The sequence below is a fragment of the Microcaecilia unicolor genome, chromosome 12 (genome assembly GCF_901765095.1).
Source record: "Microcaecilia unicolor chromosome 12, aMicUni1.1, whole genome shotgun sequence".
NCBI lineage: Eukaryota > Metazoa > Chordata > Amphibia > Gymnophiona > Siphonopidae > Microcaecilia > Microcaecilia unicolor.
The window spans coordinates 112,389,786-112,403,192 of NC_044042.1; the positions used below are offsets into that span (position 1 = coordinate 112,389,786).

Genomic DNA, 13,407 nt, shown 5'->3' on the forward strand with positions numbered 1-13,407 from the left:
TAAAAACTGGTTAAGTGGAATGAGATGGAGGGTAGTGGTAAATGGAGCTTGCTCTGAGGAAAGGGCTGCTATCAGTGGTGTACCGCAGGGTTCGGTCCTCGGGCCGGCTCTTTTTAACATCTTCATGAGTGATATTGTGGAAGACTGTCTGGTAAGGTTTGTCTCTTTGCAGATGATACCAAACTCTGTATTAGGGTGGACACCCGGAGGATATAGATGGTATGAAGAAGCTTGAGAATGGTCTGATAATTGGCACTAAGATTTAATGCTAAGAAATGCAGGGTCATGCACTTGGGGTACAAGAATCCAAGGGAAAGGTATATTATAGGGTGTGAAGTGCTTTTGTGTATGAAAGAAGAGCGGAACTTGGGGGGGGTGATTGTGTCTGATGACCTTAAGGTGGCCAAACAGGTGGAAAAAGGCAATGGCCAAAGCCAGAAAGATGCTTGGGTGCATAAGGAGAGGGATGTCCAGCAGGAAAAAAAAAGTGATAGTGCCCCTGTATAAGTCTCCTGGTGAGGTCCCATGTAGAGTACTGTGTGCAATTCTGGAGACCGCACCTACGGATAGATATAAACAGGATGGAGTCGGTCCAGAGGGCAGCTACAATATTGGTAAGCGGTCTTTGTCATAAAATATATAGGGACAGGCTCATGAAACTCAATATGTATAAGCAGGAAGAGAGGCAAGAGACGGGGGATATCATAGAGACATTTAAATACCTCAGTGGCGTCAATATACAGGAGGTGAGCCTTTTTCAAATGAAGGAAACTCTAGAATGAGGGGGGGATATGATGAAGTTAAAAGGAAATAGACTTAGGAGGAATCTAAGAAAATGCTCTCACAGAAAGGGTGGTGGATGGCCTCCCAGTGGACGTTGTGGAGATGGGGACTGTGTTAGAGTTTAAGAAAGCGTGGGACAGGCATTTGGAATTCCTTAGGAAAGGAAGAGTTAGTGGTTACTGAGGATGGGCGACTGGATGGGCCATTTGGCCCTTATCTGCTGTGAAGTTTCTATGTTTCTATTGTTACTGCTGTAATTGTCTATTGCTTATGTTTGACTTATTCTTGCCTTCAAAAAGGCAGTAAAATAAAATCCTAATAAATAAATACATCTATTTTTCCACTGTTACACCATATGCTTGCTGAAATAACAAGGTTTTGAATCAGTACAGTACAAACAATATCATAAGACAGCATCAAAGAACATTCAAATAACAAAGATATAATTCAATGTCGGCATAATACTAATGAAACATCTAATAAGCAATACAATAGAACATTTGAATAACATAGACATAATACATCAGAATAATATTAATGAAACATCTAATAAGCACGCGTTGGAACATTCAAATAACATAGATATGATGCTATTGCTTTTCTTCAATACAGATTACCAGGTAGCTGAGGGGCCAAGTGCAGATATATATAGATGGGGACAAGATAGGTACAGTACTACAGAATCTATCTTATTACTTTGTATCTAGGCAGGGCCGTAGCTAGCTATGTGTGGCTGGTGTGACCGCATAGGGTGCCCTGTCCATTGGCTTCCCTTACTGATGTCATTGAAATGGACAGAGTGAGAGTACAATGGGAGCAGCTGGGGGGGGTGTTGCACAGCTTGTGATGATTCTGTCTCTTACCTCATTCAGGATCTCACCCATAGGTGCCAACTTTTCAAAATTATTGGGGGTGCTAAGCCAAATGAAAATAACCCCTCCCTGGACACATACAAGGAATTTTCTCAATATTGGGGGTGCTCAAGCACCCACAGCACCCACAGAGTCGGCTCCAATGATCTCACCATACATTACTGATATAATCCACCTCACTTGGGAACTGTGTAATCAGGATAGTTGCTGGACAAAATGGTGCTGTGTGCAAAGGTTGCTTTCAGTATCCCCCTTCCCTGTCAACCTTGCTGCATTTTTGAGTCAGTCTGTAAGCATGCATGGGGTTCTCATGGCTTATCACCCTTTTGTCCGTCCCTTGTTATGGCCCTAAGTGTAATTTTAAATTTCTTTTAGAACTGATTCCTACTGGATCTCTATGTTTGTTTGTTTTTTTATTTTTTAAAGACAACCTGCAAAAACCCTCTGGTACGACCGCCCGAAATACGTCTTTCTGGAGTTTTGTGTGGAAGATAGCCAAGATGTTAAAGTAGACATTGAAAGGCAGAAGCTGGTCTTTAGGTAAGTCAGTGCATCTCAGTCTGGTAGCAGAATGAACAACACTCCTCCTTCAGAATAGGGGGTGGTCAAAATCGGTTTCTTCGGTTTTGACTGAAACCAAATCTGTGGCTGAAATTCGCCGCTCTGGCCCCTAGGACCTGGCTTAGCCCCTCCCCTGCACAGAATGAATCCTCCCTCCCCCCTGAGCAGAATGAGCATCCCCCTAGTGGTCTACTAGCTAATTGGGGCTGGAATGATCCCCAGTTGCTCCTGCCCATGTCTGCTCCTCTGCCAAAATGGCTGCCATGACCTCCTGAGCTAGGGGACCCAGCATAAAGTTTTGGTTTTGGCCAAAACCAAAACAAGGTCGAACACAAATATTTGGCCAGTTTCAGTGCTGAAGCTTGATCCAAAACTGAAACTTGGTCGACCTCTATACAAGACTATCTCAGGCATCAGGACACCTGGGTGTACACAGCTGTTTTGTTTTTTTCTCTCTTTTTTAATCTAAATGTTTTCCTGGTTATATTGGTGTCTCTGTTTTTGAGGACAGGTGCATGAATGCCGATGGAGTTGAAATGTACAATGAGATCCAGTTGTATGACACAGTTCAACCAGGCGTAAGTACTAACATGGCATCTTTTCACTGTTTGGTCATCCTGCCCTCCGTATTACATGGGGCACACATGCTAGCTGGATGAAGAAGGAAACCATAGGACCCGACTCTGTGGGTGCTATGGGTGCTTGAGCACCCACAATATTTAGAAAATTCCATGTATGTGTCCAGGGAAGGGTTATTTCCACTGGGCTTAGCACCCCTAATAATTTTGAAAAGTTGGCTCCTATGGAGGAAACTACTGTATTTTTATGCAATAATGTGCATGCATATGTAATGTGCAAATTGTGAGTCTATGGTGCTCATTTTCGAAGCAGATGGACTTTTTTTTGGCCATTTTGAGATGTCCATCTGCTGAAAATGCCCAAATCATGATTTTTGAAAGGCAGAATGTGGAAGTTTTACACTGCAGTATGTCCAAACAGCAAGGGTACATGTTGGAAGCGTGTTACGGGTGGGACTAGGGCAGGCCCAAAATTAGGACGTCTTTCAGTGATAATGGAGCAGAAAGAAACATCCAAGACAAAAAAAAGAGGAGGTTTCAGTGAAATCTAGGGTACAAAAAGGTGGCCTGATTGAGCAGCTGACCACAGGAGAGATGAAGGCATGACCCCTTCCTTAATCTCGCAGTGTTTACTGACCCAGTCCCACGCCTCTAAGAAGCAAAAATGACAGTGGATACCAGGCTGTATGATAGCTTCAGGTATTATCAGTGACGTTCCTAGGGTGGCTGACACCCGGGGCGGATCACCGATGAGCCCCCCCCCCCCGGGTGCAGCATGACCCCCACACCCCCGGCGAAAGGACACCCCCTCCCCCCTGGCGAAAGGACAGCCCCCCCGGGGTGCATTTTTACCTGCTGGGGGGGTGCCGCGCGCCTGTCGGCTTTGCTCGTTCCATGCTCCCTCTGCCCCGGAACAGGAAGTAACCTGTTCCGGGGCAGAGGGAGCACGGAACGAGCGGAGCCGACAGGCGCGCGGCACCCCCCCAGCGGCGTGCACCCGGGGCCATTCCTAATTGAGCAGCAAGCAAGTGTAAGGAGTAGCCTAATGGTCAGTGTAGTGCACTTTGAACAACGGGAACCAGGTGTAACTCCTACTTTAACTCTTTCATTTCTGCACAAATATATGAGCCCTCCTGGAACATAGAAATATCTCCTGTACCAAAATTTATAAGACACTTGCAAGTGTGATGGCTACTGTAGTGGTGGACCTTTACGTACAGGAGATGTTTATCTGGAATTAAGGTGGATTTGTATCTGGTTCCGTTGTTTAAAGTCCAGTGCACTGACCACTAGGCTGCCCCTCTGCTCTGCAGGGACGTCTGTGTGGCCATTTTTGTGCAAATGAAGATGGTTTTGTACCTGGTTTTTTTTGCGTTCATATTTTGGTGCTGGGCAGACTTCTACGGTCTACGCCCTGATCGGACTGAATAGATATGGAAGGGCTTGAGTGTAAATTTTAAGGGGTTTCGACGTTAGCTTCAGAACATTTAGTATAAGAACAGTGCTGGGCAGACTTCTACGGTCTGTGCCCTGAGAATGGCAAGGACAAATCAAACTCGGGTGTACATATAAAGTACGTTTTACAAGTCAATTTTAGGTATCTGTGTTGCCTTTCTAAAATAGGTGTGTTTTGGGACTTTTATAAAATTTGGGTGCAGGACTGTAGGGGAGCAGTAATACACATTGGGGTGAAACAGAGGTGTACTGACCATTGGGACAATAGGGTAGTACCCAGGGGCCCAGATCACCATCAGTCCGCCCCTGGGGTGAGACACTGATAGCACAAACCAGGAGAGAGACTTTGGGGTGATAATCCAGCTTATAATCAAAAGAGAAAAACGCCTATATTTCGACCCAAATCGGGAGGTGGGCGTGTTTCTCGCAAAGGCGCCCAAATCGGTATAATCGAAAGCCGATTTTGGGCGTTTCCAACTGCATTCCGTCACGGAAATGAATAAAGTTGATGGGGGCATGTCGGAGGCGTGGTTGAGGTGGGACTGGGGCGTGGTTATCAGCCGAGGAGAGATGGGCGTCTTTAGCTGATAATTAAAAAAAAAAAGGCGTTTTTACCGCGATTTTGGGTCACTTTTTTTGGACCCTTTTTTTTTCACAAACAAGTCCCAAAAAAGTGCCCCAACTGCCCAGATGACCACTGGAGGGAATCAGGGATGACCTCTCCGGACTCCCCCAGTGGTCACTAACCCCCTCCCACCAAAAAAAAACCCCACTTTAAAACTTTTTTTCCAGCCTCTATGCCAGCTTCAAATGCCGTACCCACCTCCATGACAGCAGAATGTGTTCTATCCTCTGACAGCCTTTTCCTGGTTCTGATGTGGCTCTCGGGTGCACTACAGGGTCACATCAGCATTGCATTGTGGTGGGTGTAGGGTATTTGGCTCCGTGATTTCATTAGCTTGTGTTACAGTCTCACAATCTTGGTAGTTGGTAGGCTGTTCTCCTATGGTGCTTTTCCCCCTGCCTACTGGGTCAGAGTGTGCCCTGTTTTGTTTCCGGTAGTCCATGAGGTAGTGGCCATTTTTCTAAGCCAGTTTTAGATCCCTTTCACGTGTTAGCCATGTTACAGAACTTAGTTCTTACCTTGAATGTGGCTGAAAGAGGGCATTGTACACCATTCTGCCAGCTCGGACCTACTGCTCATCTCAGTACCAGGGAGACTCGTTGCCAGTGGGGCACAACCTCTGATCTGCAGTTAACTGAGTAAACGTGCTTATTCCAATAAAGGACGTTTTTGGAGAGATTAGTCTTCAGGTGTAAACTGGTGTGCCAATGTTATACAGCAGTAACAAGTCCTAGAGGCCTGCATGTATGCAGGTCCCTGGAGCACTTTTAGTGGGTACCACAGTGCACTTCAGGCAGGTGGACCCAGGCCCACCCCCCCCCCCCCACCTGTAACACTTGTGCTGGTAAATGGGAGGCCTCCAAAACCCACTGTACCCACAAGTAGGTGCCCCCTTCACCCCTAAGAGCTATGGTAGTGTTGTACATTTGTGGGTAGTGGGTTTTGGGGGAGGGGGGTTGGGAGCTCAGCACCCGTGGTAAGGGAGCTATGCATGTGGGAGCTTTTTCTGAAGTCCACCGCACTGACCTAGGGTGCCCAGTTGGTGTCCTGGCATATCAGGAGGGCCAGTGTACTACCAATCCTGGCCCTCCCACGACCAAATGGCTCGGATTAGGACGTTTTTGAGCTGGGCGTTTTTTGTTTCCATTATCGCTAAAAAAAACAAACGCCCAGCTCAAAAACGTCCATTTTTTTTCGAAAATACGGTTCGGTCCGCCCCTTCACGGACCCGTTCTCGGAGATAAACGCCCATGGAGATAGGCGTTTGCGTTCGATTATGCCCCTCCACGTCTCCTAAAACCAACAGAATTAAAATATAACAAAAAGAATAGGAAGCTAAAAAGAAAAGGAAGCTTATAAACTCAGGAAAGTCTCAAGAAGTTGAGGATTAGCCTATGGTTTCAAGGAGTTTTCTGCACTTGATCTTCAGGCTGCCTGTTGTCATTTTGTTTGTAGAATGAGCTATTGACCTGTGAACATCCCTAATGGACCTAATAAATCATTTGGGAGGAGGCCTGAGGGGAGAAATGTGATTCATGGACACTGGACAACTCAGATTAGTCCAGATGAGCAAGGGATTGAAGGAGGGAGAATTCAGAGCTTGATCTACATACATCCCTTGTTTTGACCTATCATAAATTGCAAACTGACTGTGATCTGTGTATGAAACACCCTTTCATCTTCTCTGAAATTTTATTTCTTTTGCTGCAGGACTCCAGAGAGAAACGCTCAGGTAGATCTATCACCTGCTTCCTGAGAAAGCTGAGGGAGAAGAAAGCCTGGCCGCGTCTCACCAAAGAGAACAACAAGGTGAGGTGGAGATAGTAGCAGGTATTGCTCATCCCTGAGGGGAACTCGGGAAGCCAACTTTGGGAAAACAAGTGGGAGTGTTAAATGGAGTGGAGGAGTGGTCTAGTGGTTAGAGCACCTCCCTTGACATCCAGAGGTGGCCAGTTCAAATCCCACTGCTGCTCCTCGTGATCTTGGGCAGGTCACTTAACCCTCCATTGCAAAATCCAAAATAAATAAATAAATGCAACCCAAATATCCCTCTCCTGGATACAGTGAAAGTTTGCTCAGCATCTGGAGAGTTAGCACTTATGAATGGAAACTGCAAAAATGGGCAGGACAGGATGTTGGGAATTCAAGAAATTCCAGCATTATAGAAGCCTGGTGTCAACCACTAAAAAAGTGGGAAAAGGTACTTTAAAAACCAGTGCCCTAGCAGTATTGAAAATACATCATTTCTTCTAACACAGGGAATTTGTAGAAACATAGAAATGTTGGCAGATAAGGGCCAAAAGGCCCATTCTCAGTAACCACAGGCCTGTCCCATGCTTTCTTAAATCTGACACAGTTCTCATCTCCATGACCTCCACGGGGAGGCCATTCCACACATCCACCACCATTTCCGTGAAAGAGTATTTTCTTAGATTCCTCCTAAGCCTATTTCCTCTTAAGTTCATCCTTTGCCCCCTCATTCCAGAGTTCCTTCATTTGGAAAAAGGCTCACCTCCTGTATATTAACGCCACTGAGGCATTTAAACGTCTCATATCCCCTCTCTTCCAGCATATACATGTTGAGGTTCCTAAGCTTGTCCCTATATGCAGGGCCGGTCCTAGGGTTTCTGGCGCCCTCCTGCAGCCTATTAGTCGGCACCCCTACCCATCCATGGGCGGGATCACTATGGCTCTGCCCCTACAGTAGTCACACCCCTTTTACTAGCCATGGCATCATTGAAAATATTACACCAGTATCTATACATGCTTTTTTTTTTTGTTTTCATTATAAATAATTTCTGTAAGCTGTTACAGCTCCTTTATACTCCAAAATGACACAAACCAAATTAGCATACAGACCAGGAATTATGAGAACAGACAGTCTTGCCAACTCTGAAAAACAATGTGTTAGCAAAATCTCTGAATCTAACAACTACTACTACTACTACTTAGCATTTCTATAGCGCTGCCAGGGTTAGTCCCTACTCAAGAGAGCTTACAATCTAAAGGACAGATCCCTATTCAGACACTTGGCCTTGCAGTCACACATGCAGAACAGAGATAGCCCCTCTTCAAATTCTTCAAAAATTAACCTGAAATCCTAAGAAGTTAGACTCTGCATGCAGCACAATACCAGAAAAACAGAAAGAAACACATTGCTATACATTGCAAAATAAGATAGCAGATGTAAATTTTCAAAGTGGACATATTCCAAACACTAAAATGAAAATAAAATGATTTTTTTTCTACCTTTGTTGTCTGGTGACTTTCTTTTTCTGATCATGCTGGCCCAGTATCTGATTCTGCTGCTATCTGTCCTCTTAACTCCGTTTCCAGGGCTTCCTTTCCATTTATTTCTTTACTTTCTTCCTTTCTTCTTCATTTCTTGCTCTATATCCATAAGTAAAAGCTGGGCCCTCCGCAGACTTGACTGTCCAGTGGATCTAGCTTCTGCCTATTTTCTCCATCCATGTGCAGTTTTTCTCCTCTCTTCCTTTTCCCTCATCTTATCTCTCTTCCCTCCCCTCCATCCATGTCCAGCATTTCTTCTCTCTCCCTTCCCCTCCATCCATGTGTATCTCCTTCCTGTCTTCCCTCCCCTCCATCCATGTCCAACAATTCTCTCCCTGCCCTCACCTCCATCCACCCATGTCCAGCAACTCCCCTGCCCTCCATCCATCTATCCATCCATATCCAGCAATTCTCCTCTCCCCGGCTGCCCCCCTCCATCCATCCATATCCAGCAATTCTCCTCTCTCTCCCCTGCCCTCCCCTCCATGTCCAGCAATTTCTTCTCTCTCCCTGGGCCCTGCCCTCCCATCCATGTCCATCCTTGCTCCTCTCTCTCCTTCCCTCCTCCATCCATCCATATCCAGCAGTTCTCCTCCCTCCCCTCCATGTCCAGCAATTTCTCCTCTCTCCCTGGGCCCTGCCCTCCCATCCATGTCCACCGATGCTCCTCTCTCTCCTTCCCTCCTCCATCCATCCATATCCAGCAATTCTCCTCCCTCCCCTCCATGTCCAGCAATTTCTCCTCTCTCCCTGGGCCCTGCCCTCCCATCCATGTCCATCGATGCTCTCTCCCCTGCCCCCCTCCATCCATCCATCCATATCCAGCAATTTCTCCTCTCTCCCTGGGCCCTGCCCTCCCATCCATGTCCATCAATGCTCCTCTCTCCCCTTCTCTCCTTCATCCGTCCATATCCAGCAATTCTCCTCCCTCCCCTCCATGTCCAGCAATTTCTCCTCTCTCCCTGGGCCCTGCCCTCCCATCCATGTCCATCAGTGCTCCTCTCTCCCCTGCCCCCCTCCATCCATCCATATCCAGCAATTCTCCTCCTCCCCCTCCCCTCCTTGTCCAGCAATTTATCCTCTCTCCTTGGGCCCTGCCCTCCCATCCATGTCCATCGATCAATGCTGCTCTCTCCCCTGCCCTCCCGCTCCCATGCCATGTCCACCTGCCCACCCTCTTCTCTGGTTTAAATCTTGTTTAAATTTACCTCCGATGTGGCAGCAGCGGCGCAGCATCAGTGAAAGCGCTGCTGCCGACGTCTCCCAGCCTTCCCTTCGCTCGTTCATTCCCTCAGTGTCCCGCCTTCTTCTGATGTCATTTCCTTGTGAGGGCGGAACACTGAGAGGGAACGAACGAGCGAAGGGAAAGCTAGAGACGTCGGGCAGCAGCGCTTTCACTGATGCTGCGCAGCTGCTGCAACGTTGGAGGTAAATTTAAATACAAGATTTAAATCCCCCAGTGCGGCGCGGGTACCGGAGCAGGAAACCAAAGGCAGGGCTGCTGTCGGGGTCCGGGAGCTGAAGTAAGCGGCGAGGGTAAACATGGTGCGGCCGCGCCCTCCTGCCATGCTTACTGGGTTGGACCGGCCCTGCCTATACTGTATGTCTTATGACCAAGACTGCTTACTAATTTTGTAGCCGCCCTCTGGACCGACTCCATCCTGTTTATATCTTTTTGTAAGTGCGGTCTCCAGAATTTCACACATTTCTCTAAAGGGGGCCTCACCAGGGTACTATCACCTATTTTTTCCTGCTGGTCATCCTTCTCCTTATATAGCCAAGCATCACTTTTTCTACCTAATTGGAGACCTTAAGGTCATCAGACTCAATCACTTTAAAGTCCTGCTCTTCTTTCATATACAGAAGCACTTCACCCCCTGTTCTGTTCCTCTGGATTCTTGTACCCCAAGTGCATGACCCTACATTTTTTAGCATTAAATCTTAGTTGCTAATTATCGGACCATTCTTCGAGCTTCACTAGATCCTTCTTCATGCCATCCATTCCCTCCGGGGTATCATCCGCAAAGAGACAAACCTTACCAGATAGCCCTTCTGCAATATCGCTCACAAAGATATTAAAAAGAGCCGGACTTAGACCGACCCCTGCGATACACCACTGATAGCATCCATTTTCCTCAGAGCAAGCTCCATTTACCACTACCCTCTGTCTCCTTCTATTTAACAAATTTTTAACCCAGTTAGTCACTTTAGGTCCCAAACCAAGGGCACTCGGTTTATTTATCAGTCGTCTGTGTGGAACCGTATCAAAGGCTTTGCAAAAATCCAAGTACACCACATCTAGCACCCCTCCCACGCCCAACTGTTTGGTCACCCAGTCAAACAAATCAATCAGATTTGTTTGACACGACTTGCCTCTAGTGAATCCTCGGGTCCTGCAGTCCATTTGATTCAAGAAATTTCACAATCCTCTGGTATGGAAGCATTTCTATTAGTTTATTCACCACCGAGGCCAGACTGACAGGTCTGTAATTTCCAACCTCCTCCTTACTTCCACTCTTATGCAGAGGGACCACATCCACCTTTCTCCAGTCCTCTGGTACCACTCCAGACTCTAAGGAAGCATTGAAGATGTCAGACAGCGGAGCCACCAGAAGCTCTCTGAGTTCCTTGAGCACCCTCAGATGTATCCCATCAGGCCCCATCGCTTTGTCTGCTTTTAGTTTAGCTAGCTCCTCATAAATAGGCTTCTGAGAATTGGTCCTGGCCTACCATACTTCCATCCCCTTTTGCATTTGTTTTCTGCGGTCCAACCTCCAGCCTTTCATCCATGAACATAGAACAGAAATAATTGTTAAGCAGTTGAGCTTTATCCTTATCAGCTTCTACATATTCTTCCCCCTCAGCTTTGAGTCTCACAATGCTGTCATGGCACTTCCTCCTGTGTGAAAAATGTCTTGTCCCCCAATTTTATGGTACCGGCTATCTTTTCTTCCATTTGCCTCTTTGCATTCCTGACAGATTTTCCAGCTTCTCCTAGCTTTTCAAGGTATTTTTGCCTGTCCTCCTCTTTCTGAATCATCTTGTAATGTATGAAGGCTAACCTTATTTCCTTTACCTTTTGAGAATCAGAGCAGCCTTCTTTTCCTCTTAACTTTTATTTACTTTTCCTAACATAAAGGTTTCGCCCACTGCTGTTCTACTTCCTTCAGCTGTTCCCATCCAATTAACTCTTTCCTGAGAAATTCCCCCATCTTGGCAGAGTTAGTTCTTTTGAAATCTAGGACCTTCAATCTCGAATAAGACCTCTCCTCCTTTGTCTTAATATTGAACCACTGCGGTGATCGCTGGATGCCAAATGATCTCCCACTGTAACATCAGAAACATTCTCCCCATTTGTGAGCACCAGGTCTAGGATAGCTCCACTCCACATTGGTTCCATTACCCACTGCTGAAACAATTCTACCTGTAGAGAATCCAAGATCTTTTTGCTTCCAGATGACCGCACAGCAAAGACACTCCAATTAACATCTGGCATGTTAAAATCACCTATCAGTAGTACCTCCCATTTCCTAGTTACTTTGTGGATGTCTGCAATTAAGTCTCTGTCCATTTCTTCAGACTGTGAAGAATGTGAATACATTTTCCTTTTCCTCTTACCAGTTTAACCTACAGCACTTCTTCCTTGCCCCATATGTCCTGCAGTTCTAGATTATAGCCAGGTATAACTATATCCCAGTCATGGCTCTCCATGAACCACGTTTCCGAGACTGCCGCTAAATCCAAGTCAACTTCTATCATTGCAGCCTCTAGATCTAGAAATTTGTTTCCCATACTACGGGTATTGGTATACAAGGCTCTCCTGATGTTACTCATGTCACAGTTGTGCCCATGTTTCGTGCTCTCCTTCTTCTTGCCACCTGGTGGCTGGAATGGACCGTCTGGTTACTGTCACCTGTTCCAGATTTCAGCCTAATCCGGTCCGGATCTTCCAGACTGCCAGACTTGCTCTTTTTGTTTGAACCTGCACAGCACCCATAGTTGCCTGGTGATTGCTGCAGCTGAGCCTCAGCTGCTGCTGGGCTTATTAGCCATTTTGAAACCTTTCTGCTTTGCCTTTGCATCGCCTTAGGCCCTGGTTTGTTGGTGCTTGTTGCACTTCTGCTTTGTGTGGGTTCTTGCCTGAAATTCTTGTCTGTTTTCAGTTAGTCTGTGTGTAGTTAGATTAGGTTGTAGTTTGTTTTCTAGTCTTGTCTCTGGGTTATGATTTTGTGTTTAGTCCTTGGCTGCTCTGCAGCTTTCAGTCCTGTCCTTTAGCTTGTCCTTTCCCTGCCTTGCTGCCCCTGTATATTCCTTTCCCCTCTGACCCTCAGTCCCTGTTTAGCCTAGTTGGGATCCTGTTCCTGCCCTGTCCTGTAAGTCCTGTCGGACACCTGCAGCCAGGGGCTCGACTCCTGGTGAAAGGTGGCCATGTGTCAGAGTTCTGCCCTGTCTCTGGTGTAGGGTGGTTTTGCCTGCCGCTGCCACTCCTCGGCAGTGGCCCAAGGGCTCACAAACCTAGTTCCTGCTTGGAATACGTGACAACTCTTCCTCTCCCCCTTTTCTATAAGGGTATTTGATGTCTTACCTTCCTGAGGGTTGTTAATTACTATGGGGCTTTTCTCACCCATCCCCAGCAAATTTAGTTTACAGCCCTCTTTAGTACTTTAGCCAGTCTGTTACTGAAGACACTTCGTCCCTTCATTGAAAGATGGACATCATCACCACTCAGTTGCTCTTGGAAAATCATCCATGGTCCAGGAAACCGAAGTGCTCGCATTGGCACCATCCACGCAGCCACACATTTAGCTCCAGGGTACGAGCTTCCCTTATTCGGCCTTTTCCTTCGACAGGAAGGATTGAGAAGAACACCGCCTGTGCAACTTGGTGCTTTACTCTCTGACCCAGACCCATGAAGTTACTTTTCATATGTTCAATAGAATACCTAGAAGTATCATTTGTGCCAACATGGATGAGCAGCAATAGGATTGTGATCAGTAAGCTTGATGAGTCTAGGCAATCTTTCCACTACATCTCGAATCTTGGCACCAGGCAGACAGCATACCTCCCTGGACACTGTCTGATCGGCAGATGGGCGCCTCAGTACCCCTCAGCAGAGAATCGCCAGCAACCACTACCTTTTGCTTATTGGCCACCGATCCAGCGGCTTTGGGATTATTGATCATCGTCTCCTCTTGTTGAGATGTTTTCAGCTCTTCTGCCTCCAGGTCTATGAACTGATTCT

General features: G+C 46.7%; 1 protein-coding gene across 1 annotated transcript in view; it reads left to right on the forward strand.

Moving 5' to 3' along the window:
• The first annotated feature begins 270 nt into the window (after nucleotides 1–270).
• Nucleotides 271–13,407, forward strand: part of AARSD1 (alanyl-tRNA synthetase domain containing 1) — a 223,285-nt gene continuing 210,148 nt past the window's right edge. Inside the window, exons 1-4 of the mRNA XM_030220995.1 lie at nucleotides 271–317; nucleotides 2,082–2,195; nucleotides 2,728–2,794; nucleotides 6,585–6,683. Of these exons, the coding sequence (XP_030076855.1) occupies nucleotides 286–317; nucleotides 2,082–2,195; nucleotides 2,728–2,794; nucleotides 6,585–6,683 (312 nt within the window). The 5' untranslated portion in view covers nucleotides 271–285. The remainder of the gene's footprint in view (nucleotides 318–2,081; nucleotides 2,196–2,727; nucleotides 2,795–6,584; nucleotides 6,684–13,407) is intronic.